At 40.2% G+C, this 15,413-nt stretch overlaps 1 protein-coding gene across 1 annotated transcript in view; it reads left to right on the forward strand.

The window, feature by feature from the left end:
* The first annotated feature begins 943 nt into the window (after positions 1 to 943).
* The window catches only part of LOC109879500 (neuronal acetylcholine receptor subunit alpha-2-like), a 42,379-nt gene continuing 27,909 nt past the window's right edge, over positions 944 to 15,413 (forward strand). Inside the window, exons 1-2 of the mRNA XM_031836760.1 lie at positions 944 to 1,186; positions 6,840 to 6,884. Of these exons, the coding sequence (XP_031692620.1) occupies positions 995 to 1,186; positions 6,840 to 6,884 (237 nt within the window). The 5' untranslated portion in view covers positions 944 to 994. The remainder of the gene's footprint in view (positions 1,187 to 6,839; positions 6,885 to 15,413) is intronic.

Here is a 15,413-nt window from a genome sequence, read left to right on the forward strand (position 1 = left end):
GGGTTTTGTACCCACGTGCCATGTGTGACTGGTGAGCTACGGGTTTTGTACCCACGTGCCATGTGTGACTGGTGCGCTACGGGTTTTGTACCCGTACACTATGTGTGACTGGTGCGCTACGGGTTTTGTACCCGTACACTATGTGTGACTGGTGAGCTACGGGTTTTGTACCCGTACACTATGTGTGACTGGTGAGCTACGGGTTTTGTACCCACGTGCCATGTGTGACTGGTGCGCTACGGGTTTTGTACCCACGTGCCATGTGTGACTGGTGCGCTACGGGTTTTGTACCCACGTGCCATGTGTGACTGGTGCGCTACGGGTTTTGTACCCACGTGTTTGTTCTTTTATATGCCGTTAGTTTTATATATTAAATTTGGCTATTCACCAAGTTCTGCTCTCCTGCGTTTGACTTCCCTTCCACCAGTTACGCACCCCGTACACTATGTGTGCGTGTGTGGCGTTACTCACTTTTAACAGAGGACAAAACTGAATAATTTTTTTCTTCTTCTGATAAATCTGCAGTTCCTCACAATAAAAGGACAGCGATTAATAAAGTTTGTTTTCAATGTCAGTCTGTCAGCTCGTTCAAATCTGTGTCAGAGTTCATTTGATTAACGGAAGGTCTCACAACCATACAGCTGTACCAACAACTACAGTCAAGTCAAAAGAGGGGACAATGGATTCATAAATGAGGAAGGCCTACAAGTGGGGAGATTTCTCTCTTTCTCTCTCTCATTTTTTTACAGACAAAGGTTTAAAAAAAATCTCATATCACAAATTTTCTGATCCATACCCGTCATATATTTGCTGTATTTGTTAAATTGTATTGTCCTTCAACTTGTAGGATTTGAAATAAGAGTAGCCATATTACAAATCTGGCGGTATGAAATAGTTATTTTAGCTGTATACGTTATTGATTAGAAATAGAAAGAATACACTGGGAAAAAACTCTTTAAAGCACAATACATCTGTGCATAATTGTACCTGAGAAATGGTTTGCTATAAAGAACTCTCTGACCCCTCCCTGTTAGTTTTCTGTCATGAGAAGACCCACTCACATGCGGAGGACGAGCTCTTCAAGAAGCTCTTCATCGGGTACAACAAGTGGTCCAGGCCCGTACCCAACATCTCAGATGTGGTCATCGTCAAGTTCGGACTCTCCATAGCACAGCTCATTGATGTGGTGAGTAGCGACTGACAGGACCTGTGGACAGAGGAAGAAAGAGACAGAGAAACAGTAACAAACAGAAACAGGGAAACAGTAACAAACAGAAACAAACAGTAACAAACAGAAACAAACAGAAACAAACAGTAACAAACAGAAACAGAAACAAACAGAAACAGAAACAAACAGAAACAGAAACAGAAACAAACAGAAACAGAAACAGAAACAGAAACAGAGAAACAGAAACAAACAGAAACAGAAACAAACAGAAACAGAAACAGAAACAGAAACAGAAACAAACAGAAACAGAAACAGAAACAAACAGTAACAAACAGAAACCAACAGAAACAAACAGAAACAAACAGAAACAGAGAAACAGTAACAAACAGAAACAAACAGTAACAAACAGAAACAGAGAAACAGAAACAGAAACAAACAGAAACAGAAACAGAAACAAACAGAAACAGAAACAGAAACAGAAACAAACAGTAACAAACAGAAACAGAAACAGTAACAAACAGAAACAGAAACAAACAGAAACAGAAACAAACAGAAACAGTAACAAACAGAAACAGAAACAAACAGAAACAGAGAAACAGAAACAAACAGAAACAGAAACAAACAGAAACAAACAGAAACATTAACAAACAGAAACAGAAACAGAAACAGAGAAACAGAAAGAAACAGTAACAAACAGAAACAGAAACAAACAGAAACAAACAGAAACAAACAGAAACAAACAGAAACAAACAGAAACAGAAACAAACAGAAACAGAAACAGAAACAGAAACAAACAGAAACATTAACAAACAGAAACAGAAACAGAAACAGAAACAAACAGAAACAAACAGAAACAAACAAACAGAAACAAACAGAAACAGAAACAAACAGAAACAAACAGAAACAAACAGAAACAGAGAAACAGTAACAAACAGAAACAGAGAAACAGTAACAAACAGAAACAGAGAAACAGAAACAGAAACAAACAGAAACAGACAGTAACAAACAGAAACAGAAACAGTAACAAACAGAAACAAACAGAAACAGAAACAGAAACAGAAACAAACAGTAACAAACAGAAACAGAAACAGTAACAAACAGAAACAAACAGAAACAGAAACAAACAGAAACAGTAACAAACAGAAACAGAAACAAACAGAAACAGAGAAACAGAAAGAAACAGAAACAGTAACAAACAGAAACAGTAACAAACAGAAACAGAAACAAACAGAAACAGAGAAACAGAAAGAAACAGTAACAAACAGAAACAGTAACAAACAGAAACAGTAACAAACAGAAACAGAAACAAACAGAAACAGAGAAACAGAAAGAAACAGTAACAAACAGAAACAGTAACAAACAGAAACAAACAGAAACAAACAAACAGAAACAAAGAGAAACAGAAACAGAAACAGAAACAAACAGTAACAAACAGAAACAAACAGTAACAAACAGAAACAAACAGAAACAGAAACAAACAGAAACAGAAACAGAAACAGAAACAGAAACAGAAACAGAAACAAACAGTAACAAACAGAAACAAACAGTAACAAACAGAAACAGAAACACAAACACAAACACAAACACAAACAAACAGTAACAAACAGAAACAAACAGAAACAAACAGAAACAGAAACAAACAGAAACAGAAACAGAAACAGAAACAGAAACAGAAACAGAAACAAACAGTAACAAACAGAAACAGAAACAAACAGAAACAGAAACAAACAGAAACAGAAACAGAAACAGAAACAAACAGAAACAAACAGAAACAAACAGAAACAAACAGAAACAGAAACAAACAGTAACAAACAGAAACAGAAACAGAAACAGAAACAGAAACAAACAGAAACAAACAGAAACAAACAGAAACAGAGAAACAGTAACAAACAGAAACAGAAACAGAAACAAACAGAAACAGAGAAACAGAAACAGAAACAGAAACAGTAACAAACAGAAACAGAAACAGAAACAGTAACAAACAGAAACAAACAGAAACAGAAAAACAGAAAGAAACAGAAACAAACAGAAACAGAGAAACAGAAACAGAAACAAACAGAAACAGAAACAAACAGAAACAGAAAAACAGAAAGAAACAGAAACAAACAGAAACAGAGAAACAGAAACAGAAACAAACAGAAACAGAAACAAACAGAAACAGAAACAGAAACAAACAGAAACAGAAACAGAAACAGAAACAAACAGAAACAGAAACAGAAACAAACAGAAACAGAAACAGAAACAGAAACAAACAGTAACAAACAGAAACAGTAACAAACAGAAACAGTAACAAACAGAAACAGAGAAACAATAACAAACAGAAACAGAAACAGTAACAAACAGAAACAAACAGAAACAGAGAAACAGAAAGAAACAGTAACAAACAGAAACAAACAGAAACAGAGAAACAGAAAGAAACAGTAACAAACAGAAACAGAAACAAACAGAAACAGAAACAGAAACAAACAGAAACAGAGAAACAGAAACAAACAGAAACAGAAACAAACAGAAACAGAAACAAACAGAAACAGAAACAGAAACAAACAGAAACAGAGAAACAGAAACAAACAGAAACAGTAACAAACAGAAACAGAGAAACAGAAACAAACAGAAACAGTAACAAACAGAAACAGAAACAAACAGAAACAGAAACAGAAACAAACAGAAACAGAGAAACAGAAACAAACAGAAACAGAAACAAACAGAAACAGAGAAACAGAAACAAACAGTAACAAACAGAAACAGATACAGAAACAAACAGAAACAAACAGTAACAAACAGAAACAGAAACAAACAGAAACAGAAACAAACAGAAACAAACAGAAACAGAAACAAACAGAAACAGAAACAGAAACAAACAGAAACAAACAGAATCAGAAACAAACAGAAACAGAAACAAACACAAACAGAATCAGAAACAAACAGAAACAAACAGAAACAGTAACAAACACAAACAAACAGAAACAAACAGAAACAGAAACAAACAGAAACAAACAGAAACAGTAACAAACAGAAACAAACAGAATCAGTAACAAACACAAACAAACAGAAACAAACAGAAACAGAAACAAACAGAATCAGTAACAAACACAAACAAACAGAAACAAACAGAATCAGTAACAAACAGAAACAAACAGAAACAGTAACAAACAGAAACAAGCAGAAACAGTAACAAACAGAATCAGTAACAAACAGAAACAGAAACAAACAGAATCAGTAACAAACACAAACAAACACAAACAAACAGAATCAGTAACAAACAGAAACAAACAGAAACAGAAACAAACAGAATCAGTAACAAACAGAAACAAACAGAAACAAACAGAAACAGAAACAAACAGAAACAAACAGAAACAGTAACAAACAGAAACAAACAGAAACAAACAGAAACAGAAACAAACAGAAACAATAACAAACAGAAACAAACAGAAACAAACAGAAACAAACAATAACAAACAGAAACAGTAACAAACAGAAACAAACAGAAACAAACAGAAACAGTAACAAACAGAAACAGTAACAAACAGTAATAAACAGAATCAGTAACAAACACAAACAAACAGAATCAGTAACAAACAGAATCAGTAACAAACAGAAACAGTAACAAACACAAACAAACAGAATCAGTAACAAACAGAAACAAACAGAAACAAACATAAACAGTAACGTAAGAGAAGAAACAGGGAAACAGTGACGAACAGAAACAGAGAGTAACAAACAAACCAGCATCTGTGTGGAAACATGTTGTCTTGTTGTCCATGCCCCTGTGAATTGAGGCTTTTCTGAGGGCAAAACGAGGTGCTACTCAATATTAGGGTAGTGTTCCTAATGTTTTGACAACCTCCTGCACCTCATCACTTCGGGCAACTTTTAACTACCTTTCCTATTGTATCACGGTTTCTCCGTGAACACTGCAGCCCTTGGGGCAGAGGGAGAGAGAGAGTGCAACTTCCCATCCACCAGGAGATTAAAGTGAAATGCTGCTGGCTATGTTATGTCTCTTTCTTTCTTTCTTGAACGTCATGAGAACCTCTACTGTTACTTTCCTGTAGGGAAAGGGCTCTCCAACCCTGTTCCTGGAGAGATACTGTCCTGTAGATTAATACCAGGGCTCTCCAACCCTGATCCTGGAGAGATACTGTCCTGTAGGTTTATACCAGGGCTCTCCAACCCTGTTCCTGGAGAGCTACTGTCCTGTAGGTTTATACCAGGGCTCTCCAACCCTGTTCCTGGAGAGATACTGTCCTGTAGGTTTATACCAGGGCTCTCCAACCCTGTACCTGGAGAGATACTGTCCTGTAGGTTTATACCAGGGCTGTCCAACCCTGTTCCTGGAGAGCTACTGTCCTGTAGGTTTATACCAGGGCTCTCCAACCCTGTTCCTGGAGAGATACTGTCCTGTAGGTTTATACCAGGGCTCTCCAACCCTGTTCCTGGAGAGATACTGTCCTGTAGGTTTACACCAGGGCTGTCCAACCCTGTTCCTGGAGAGATACTCTCCTGTAGGTATATACCAGGGCTGTCCAACCCTGTTCCTGGAGAGATACTCTCCTGTAGGTTTATACCAGGGCTCTCCAACCCTGTTCCTGGAGAGCTACTGTCCTATAGGTTTATACCAGGGCTCTCCAACCCTGTTCCTGGAGAGCTACTGTCCTATAGGTTTATACCAGGGCTCTCCAACCCTGTTCCTGGAGAGCTACTGTCCTATAGGTTTATACCAGGGCTCTCCAACCCTGTTCCTGGAGAGCTACTGTCCTGTAGGTTTATACCAGGGCTCTCCAACCCTGTTCCTGGAGAGCTACTGTCCTGTAGGTTTACACCAGGGCTCTCCAACCCTGTTCCTGGAGAGCTACTGTCCTGTAGGTTTATACCAGGGCTCTCCAACCCTGTTCCTGGAGAGATACTGTCCTGTAGGTTTACACCAGGGCTCTCCAACCCTGTTCCAGGTGAGCTACTGTCCTGTAGGTTTATACCAGGGCTCTCCAACCCTGTTCCTGGAGAGATACTGTCCTGTAGGTTTATACCAGGGCTCTCCAACCCTGTTCCAGGTGAGCTACTGTCCTGTAGGTTTATACCAGGGCTCTCCAACCCTGTTCCTGGAGAGATACTGTCCTGTAGGTTTATACCAGGGCTCTCCAACCCTGTTCCTGGAGAGCTTACTGTCCTGTAGGTTTATACCAGGGCTCTCCAACCCTGTTCCTGGAGAACTACTGTCCTGTAGGTTTATACCAGGGCTCTCCAACCCTGTTCCTGGAGAGATACTGTCCTGTAGGTTTATACCAGGGCTCTCCAACCCTGTTCCAGGTGAGCTACTGTCCTGTAGGTTTATACCAGGGCTCTCCAACCCTATTCCTGGAGAGATACTGTCCTGTAGGTTTATACCAGGGCTCTCCAACCCTGTTCCTGGAGAGATACTGTCCTGTAGGTTTATACCAGGGCTCTCCAACCCTGTTCCAGGTGAGCTACTGTCCTATAGGTTTATACCAGGGCTCTCCAACCCTATTCCTGGAGAGCTACTGTCCTGTAGGTTTATACCAGGGCTCTCCAACCCTGTTCCTGTTTACCCTGGTGTAAACCTACAGCATTCCCCTCTACCCCTGTATTTCTCTGTAATTCTCAGTCTTTTGCCTCCTCTGTTTTACGTTTACCTTTTTTCTTTCCCTTTCTGCAGGACGAGAAGAATCAGATGATGACCACCAACGTCTGGCTGAAACAGGTGATTCAGTCCATTCAGTATATATAGCATGTGTGATTCACTACATTCAGTATATATAGCATGTGTGATTCAGTACATTCAGTATATATAAGATGTGTGATTCAGTCCATTCAGTACATATAGCATGTGTGATTCAGTACATTCAGTATATATAAGATGTGTGATTCAGTATATATAGCATGTGTGATTCAGTCCATTCAGTATATATAGCATGTTTGATTCAGTCAATTCAGTATATAGAGCATGTGTGATTCAGTACATTCAGTATATAGCATGTGTGATTCAGTACATTCAGTATATAGAGCATGTGTGTGACTGAGGTGTTTCAGTCCATTCAGTAGGTGTAATTTTTATTAGGATCCCCATTAGCTAACGCCGTAACGCTAGCTAATCTTCCTGGGGTCCAACACCAGTTAACAAGTTAACAAACAACCACAAATCAAGACTTCACAAACATTCAACAAGTAGACAATACAGCCAATTAAAAACACCTGGCAGGAAACACATTTAACATTCAGTTGATTCTTTCTATTTCCTGTCCAGTCATATGGTCTATCACATTAGTTGTTCTGTCTACTTCCTGTCCAGTCATATGGTCTATCACATTAGATGTTCTTTCTATTTCCTGTCCAGTCATATGGTCTATCACATTAGTTGTTCTGTCTACTTCCTGTCCAGTCATATGGTCTATCACATTAGTTGTTCTGTCTACTTCCTGTCCAGTCATATGGTCTATCACATTAGATGTTCTGTCTATTTCCTGTCCAGTCATATGGTCTATCACATTATATGTTCTTTCTATTTCCTGTCCAGTAACATGATCTATCACATTAGATGTTCTTTCTATTTCCTGTCCAGTAACATGATCTATCGCATTAGATGTTCTTTCTATTTTATTCTTGAAGGTGGATTTAGTTTTTGTCTGAGAGATATGGATTGGTAAAGAGTTCCAATCAGCTGAGAGATATGGATTGGTAAAGAGTTCCAATCAGCTGAGAGATATAGATTGGTAAAGAGTTCCAATCAGCTGAGAGATATGGATTGGTAAAGAGTTCCAATCAGCTGAGAGATATGGATTGGTAAAGAGTTCCAATCAGCTGAGAGATATGGATTGGTAAAGAGTTCCAATCAGCTGAGAGATATGGATTGGTAAAGAGTTCCATTCAGCTAGAAATATGGATTGGTAAAGAGTTCCAATCAGCTGAGAGATATGGATTGGTAAAGAGTTCCAATCAGCTGAGAGATATGGATTGGTAAAGAGTTCCAATCAGCTGAGAGATATGGATTGGTAAAGAGTTCCAATCAGCTGAGAGATATGGATTGGTAAAGAGTTCCATTCAGCTAGAAATATGGATTGGTAAAGAGTTCCAATCAGCTGAGAGATATGGATTGGTAAAGAGTTCCAATCAGCTGAGAGATATGGATTGGTAAAGAGTTCCAATCAGCTGAGAGATATGGATTGGTAAAGAGTTCCAATCAGCTGAGAGATATGGATTGGTAAAGAGTTCCATTCAGCTAGAAATATGGATTGGTAAAGAGTTCCAATCAGCTGAGAGATATGGATTGGTAAAGAGTTCCATTCAGCTAGAAATATGGATTGGTAAAGAGTTCCAATCAGCTGAGAGATATGGATTGGTAAAGAGTTCCATTCAGCTAGAAATATGGATTGGTAAAGAGTTCCAATCAGCTGAGAGATATGGATTGGTAAAGAGTTCCATTCAGCTGAGAGATATGGATTGGTAAAGAGTTCCAATCAGCTGAGAGATATGGATTGGTAAAGAGTTCCAATCAGCTGAGAGATATGGATTGGTAAAGAGTTCCAATCAGCTGAGAGATATGGATTGGTAAAGAGTTGCAATCAGCTGAGAGATATGGATTGGTAAAGAGTTGCAATCAGCTGAGAGATATGGATTGGTAAAGAGTTCCAATCAGCTGAGAGATATGGATTGGTAAAGAGTTCCATTCAGCTAGAAATATGGATTGGTAAAGAGTTCCAATCAGCTGAGAGATATGGATTGGTAAAGAGTTCCATTCAGCTAGAAATATGGATTGGTAAAGAGTTCCAATCAGCTGAGAGATATGGATTGGTAAAGAGTGCCATTCAGCTGAGAGATATGGATTGGTAAAGAGTGCCATTCAGCTGAGAGATATGGATTGGTAAAGAGTGCCATTCAGCTACGGCTCTAATTAAAACTGTAGATTTAAGGTGATTTGTCCTTGGATTGAGTTGTTTTAGCTACCCTGAATTTGTTTGTCTGGTTTGGTGGTTATACGTGTTGCTGGTATGTACTAACTGGCCTGAAAAATACTTTTTATTTTATTTTAAATATAACATTCCTAATGAAAATCACAAGACCGGATAGTAATTTGGTTTAACGTGAAGCCATGACAGAATCTGATGCATTTGAATAATACGCATACGGATAGACTAATGAAGAGCTAATCTGGCTGCCCTGTTTTGAGCCATTTGGAGCTTTTTCTTTGCTGCAGATGACCATATAACGTGACAGTACTCTAAGTGTTATAGGACCAGGGATTGACTATATAACCAGACAGTACTCTAAGTATTATAGGACCAGGGATTGACCATATAACGTGACAGTACTCTAAGTGTTATAGGACCAGGGATTGACTATATAACTGGATAGTACTCTAAGTGTTATAGGACCAGGGATTGACTATATAACCAGACAGTACTCTAAGTGTGATAGGACCAGGGATTGACCATATAACGTGACAGTAGTCTAAGTGTTATAGGACCAGGGATTGACTATATAACTGGACAGCACTCTAAGTGTTATAGGACCAGGGATTGACTATATAACCAGACAGTACTCTAAGTGTGATAGGACCAGGGATTGACCATATAACGTGACAGTACTCTAAGTGTGATAGGACCAGGGATTGACTATATAACCAGACAGTACTCTAAGTGTGATAGGACCAGGGATTGACCATATAACCGGACACTACTCTAAGTGTGACAGGACCAGGGATTGACCATATAACTGGATAGTACTCTAAGTATTATAGGACCAGGGATTGACCATATAACTGGATAGTACTCTAAGTATTATAGGACCAGGGATTGACTATATAACTGGACAGTACTCTAAGTGTGATAGGACCAGGGATTGACTATATAACTGGATAGTACTCTAAGTGTTATAGGACCAGGGATTGACTATATAACCAGACAGTACTCTAAGTGTGATAGGACCAGGGATTGACCATATAACGTGACAGTAGTCTAAGTGTTATAGGACCAGGGATTGACTATATAACTGGACAGCACTCTAAGTGTTATAGGACCAGGGATTGACTATATAACCAGACAGTACTCTAAGTGTGATAGGACCAGGGATTGACCATATAACGTGACAGTACTCTAAGTGTGATAGGACCAGGGATTGACTATATAACCAGACATTACTCTAAGTGTGATAGGACCAGGGATTGACCATATAACTGGACACTACTCTAAGTGTGACAGGACCAGGGATTGACCATATAACTGGATAGTACTCTAAGTATTATAGGACCAGGGATTGACCATATAACTTGATAGTACTCTAAGTATTATAGGACCAGGGATTGACTATATAACTGGACAGTACTCTAAGTGTTATAGGACCAGGGATTGACAATATAACTGGACAGTACTCTAAGTGTTATAGGACCAGGGATTGACTATATAACGTGACAGTACTCTAAGTGTTATAGGACCAGGGATTGACTATATAACTGGATAGTACTCTAAGTGTTATAGGACCAGGGATTGACTATATAACCAGACAGTACTCTAAGTGTGATAGGACCAGGGATTGACCATATAACGTGACAGTAGTCTAAGTGTTATAGGACCAGGGATTGACTATATAACTGGACAGCACTCTAAGTGTTATAGGACCAGGGATTGACTATATAACCAGACAGTACTCTAAGTGTGATAGGACCAGGGATTGACCATATAACGTGACAGTACTCTAAGTGTGATAGGACCAGGGATTGACTATATAACCAGACATTACTCTAAGTGTGATAGGACCAGGGATTGACCATATAACTGGACACTACTCTAAGTGTGACAGGACCAGGGATTGACCATATAACTGGATAGTACTCTAAGTATTATAGGACCAGGGATTGACCATATAACTTGATAGTACTCTAAGTATTATAGGACCAGGGATTGACTATATAACTGGACAGTACTCTAAGTGTTATAGGACCAGGGATTGACAATATAACTGGACAGTACTCTAAGTGTTATAGGACCAGGGATTGACTATATAACGTGACAGTACTCTAAGTGTTATAGGACCAGGGATTGACTATATAACTGGATAGTACTCTAAGTGTTATAGGACCAGGGATTGACTATATAACCAGACAGTACTCTAAGTGTGATAGGACCAGGGATTGACCATATAACGTGACAGTAGTCTAAGTGTTATAGGACCAGGGATTGACTATATAACTGGACAGCACTCTAAGTGTTATAGGACCAGGGATTGACTATATAACTGGACAGTACTCTAAGTGTTATAGGACCAGGGATTGACTATATAACTGGACAGTACTCTAAGGGTTATAGGACCAGGGATTGACTATATAACTGGACAGTACTCTAAGTGTGATAGGACCAGGGATTGACTATATAACTGGATAGTACTCTAAGTATTATAGGACCAGGGATTGACCATATAACCAGACAGTACTCTAAGTATTATAGGACCAGGGATTGACTATATAACTGGACAGTACTCTAAGTGTTATAGGACCAGGGATTGACCATATAACTGGATAGTACTCTAAGTATTATAGGAGCAGGGATTGACTATATAACTGGACAGTACTCTAAGTGTTATAGGACCAGGGATTGACCATATAACTGGATAGTACTCTAAGTATTATAGGACCAGGGATTGACTATATAACTGGACAGTACTCTAAGTATTATAGGACCAGGGATTGACCATATAACTGGATAGTACTCTAAGTATTATAGGACCAGGGATTGACTATATAACTGGACAGTACTCTAAGTATTATAGGACCAGGGATTGACCATATAACTGGATAGTACTCTAAGTATTATAGGACCAGGGATTGACTATATAACTGGACAGTACTCTAAGTGTTATAGGACTTGGGATTGACCATATAACTGGATAGTACTCTAAGTATTATAGGACCAGGGATTGACCATATAACTGGATAGTACTCTAAGTCTGATAGGACCAGGGATTGACCATATAATGTGACATTACTCTAAGTGTGACAGGACCAGGGATTGACCATATAACTGCACAGTACTCTAAGTGTGACAGGACCAGGGATTGACCGTATAACTGGACAGTGTGTCAGTGTGTTAGATGTTACATACTCTGAACATTTTCTTGTAAGAGCAATTCCCTTACCCATCTTCTTTGGGATCGGTGTCCCTTCTACAGGATGGTTGAACTAATGTAGGCTAATGCAATTACCGTGAGGTTGTAAGTAACAAGAACATTTCCCAGGACATAGACATATCTGATATTGGCAGAAAGCTTAAATTAATCTAACTGCACTGTCCAATTTACAGTAGATATTGCAGTGAAAGAATACCACGCTATTGTTTGTGGAGAGTACACAAATTTGAACATGAAAAGTTATTAATAAACAAATTTGACACATTTGGGAAGTCTTGATACAACATTTTGAACAGAAATAAAGTTGGTTAATTGGATCTGTCTGAAACTTTGCACACACACTGCTGCCATCTAGTGGTCAAAACCTATATTGCACATGGGCTGGAATAATACATTATGGTCTGTCTCTTGTATTTCAATGATGACGGTACAAAAAATACACAAAATTACAGTTGTTTTTTTCTTTGTGTTATCTTTTACCAGATCTGTTGTGTTATATTCTCCTACATTCCTTTCACATTTCTTGAGTCCTGATTGAACCCTCTGTAGGACCTGTGGTAGATTACCTTAGGGCCTTTGGTATTTTAGTGTTCCTAGTGAGTGAGTCCTGATTGAACCCTCTATAGGTCCTGTGGTAGATTACCTTAGGGCCAGGTATTTTAGTGTTCCTAGTGAGTGAGTCCTGATTGAACCCTCTGTAGGACCTGTGGTAAATTACCTTAGGACCAGCCTTTGGTATTGTAGTGTTCCTAGTGAGTGAGTCCTGATTGATCCCTCTATAGGACCTGTGGTAAATTACCTTAGGACCAGCCTTTGGTATTGTAGTGTTCCTAGTGAGCGAGTCCTGATTGAACCCTCTATAGGACCTGTGGTAGGTTACGTTAGAGCCTTCCTTTGGTATTGTAGTGTTCCTAGTGAGCGAGTCCTGATTGAACCCTCTATGGGACCTGTGGTAGGTTATGTTAGAGCCTTCCTTTGGTATTTTAGTGTTCCTAGTGAGCGAGTCCTGATTGAACCCTCTATAGGACGTGTGGTAGATTACCTTGGGGCCTTTGGTATTGTAGTGTTCCTAGTGAGTGAGTCCTGATTGAACCCTCTATGGGACCTGTGGTAGGTTACGTTAGAGCCTTCCTTTGGTATTGTAGTGTTCCTAGTGAGCGAGTCCTGATTGAACCCTCTATGGGACCTGTGGTAGGTTACGTTAGAGCCTTCCTTTGGTATTGTAGTGTTCCTAGTGAGCGAGTCCTGATTGAACCCTCTATGGGACCTGTGGTAGGTTACGTTAGAGCCTTCCTTTGGTATTGTAGTGTTCCTAGTGAGCGAGTCCTGATTGAACCCTCTATGGGACCTGTGGTAGGTTACGTTAGAGCCTTCCTTTGGTATTTTAGTGTTCCTAGTGAGCGAGTCCTGATTGAACCCTCTATGGGACCTGTGGTAGATTACCTTGGGGCCAGCCTCTGGTATTGTAGTGTTCCTAGTGAGCGAGTCCTGATTGAACCCTCTATGGGACCTGTGGTAGATTACCTTGGGGCCAGCCTCTGGTATTGTAGTGTTCCTAGTGAGCGAGTCCTGATTGAACCCTCTGTAGGACCTGTGGTAGATTACCTTAGGACCAGCCTTTGGTATTGTAGTGTTCCTAGTGAGCGAGTCCTGATTGAACCCTCTATAGGACCTGTGGTAGATTACCTTGGGGCCAGCCTCTGGTATTTTAGTGTTCCTAGTGAGCGAGTCCTGATTGAATCCTCTATAGGACCTGTGGTAGATTACCTTGGGGCCAGCCTCTGGTATTGTAGTGTTCCTAGTGAGTGAGTCCTGATTGAACCCTCTATAGGACCTGTGGTAGATTACCTTGGGGCCAGCCTCTGGTATTGTAGTGTTCCTAGTGAGTGAGTCCTGATTGAACCCTCTATAGGACCTGTGGTAGATTACCTTGGGGCCAGCCTCTGGTATTGTAGTGTTCCTAGTGAGTGAGTCCTGATTGAACCCTCTGTAGGACCTGTGGTAGATTACCTTAGGACCAGCCTATGGTATTGTAGTGTTCCTAGTGAGTGAGTCCTGATTGAACCCTCTATAGGACCTGTGGTAGATTACCTTAGGGCCTCTGGTATTGTAGTGTTCCTAGTGAGCGAGTCCTGATTGAACCCTCTATAGGACCTGTGGTAGATTACCTTGGGGCCAGCCTCTGGTATTGTAGTGTTCCTAGTGAGCGAGTCCTGATTGAACCCTCTGTAGGACCTGTGGTAGATTACCTTGGGGCCAGCCTCTGGTATTGTAGTGTTCCTAGTGAGCGAGTCCTGATTGAACCCTCTATAGGACCTGTGGTAGATTACCTTAGGGCCTCTGGTATTGTAGTGTTCCTAGTGAGCGAGTCCTGATTGAACCCTCTATAGGACCTGTGGTAGATTACCTTAGGACCAGCCTCTGGTATTGTAGTGTTCCTAGTGAGTGAGTCCTGTGGTAGATTACCTTAGGACCAGCCTCTGGTATTGTAGTGTTCCTAGTGAGTGATTCCTGTGGTAGATTACCTCACTAGGAACACTCTGGTATTGTAGTGTTCCTAGTGAGTGAGTCCTGTTTGAACCCTCTATAGGACCTGTGGTAGATTACCTTGGGGCCAGCCTCTGGTATTGTAGTGTTCCTAGTGAGCGAGTCCTGATTGAACCCTCTATAGGACCTGTGGTAGATTACCTTAGGGCCTTTGGTATTGTAGTGTTCCTAGTGAGTGAGTCCTGATTGAACCCTCTATAGGACCTGTGGTAGATTACCTTAGGGCCTTTGGTATTGTAGTGTTCCTAGTGAGTGAGTCCTGATTGAACCCTCTATAGGACCTGTGGTAGATTACCTTAGGGCCTTTGGTATTGTAGTGTTCCTAGTGAGTGAGTCCTGATTGAACCCTCTATAGGACCTGTGGTAGATTACCTTAGGGCCTCTGGTATTGTAGTGTTCCTAGTGAGTTCAACCAGGTTATGATCACTGTAACCTCGTGCCACTGATACAGCTTTAGACCAACGTCCAGCCATGTTAGTAAGAATGTGATCGATACAAGTTGATGATGTAATAACAGACCTATTAGTGAACGTTCTGGTTGGTCAAAACTTGGGTCAGGTTTTGACAG

This window comes from Oncorhynchus kisutch, linkage group LG12 (genome assembly GCF_002021735.2).
Source record: "Oncorhynchus kisutch isolate 150728-3 linkage group LG12, Okis_V2, whole genome shotgun sequence".
Taxonomy (NCBI): Eukaryota; Metazoa; Chordata; class Actinopteri; order Salmoniformes; family Salmonidae; genus Oncorhynchus; species Oncorhynchus kisutch.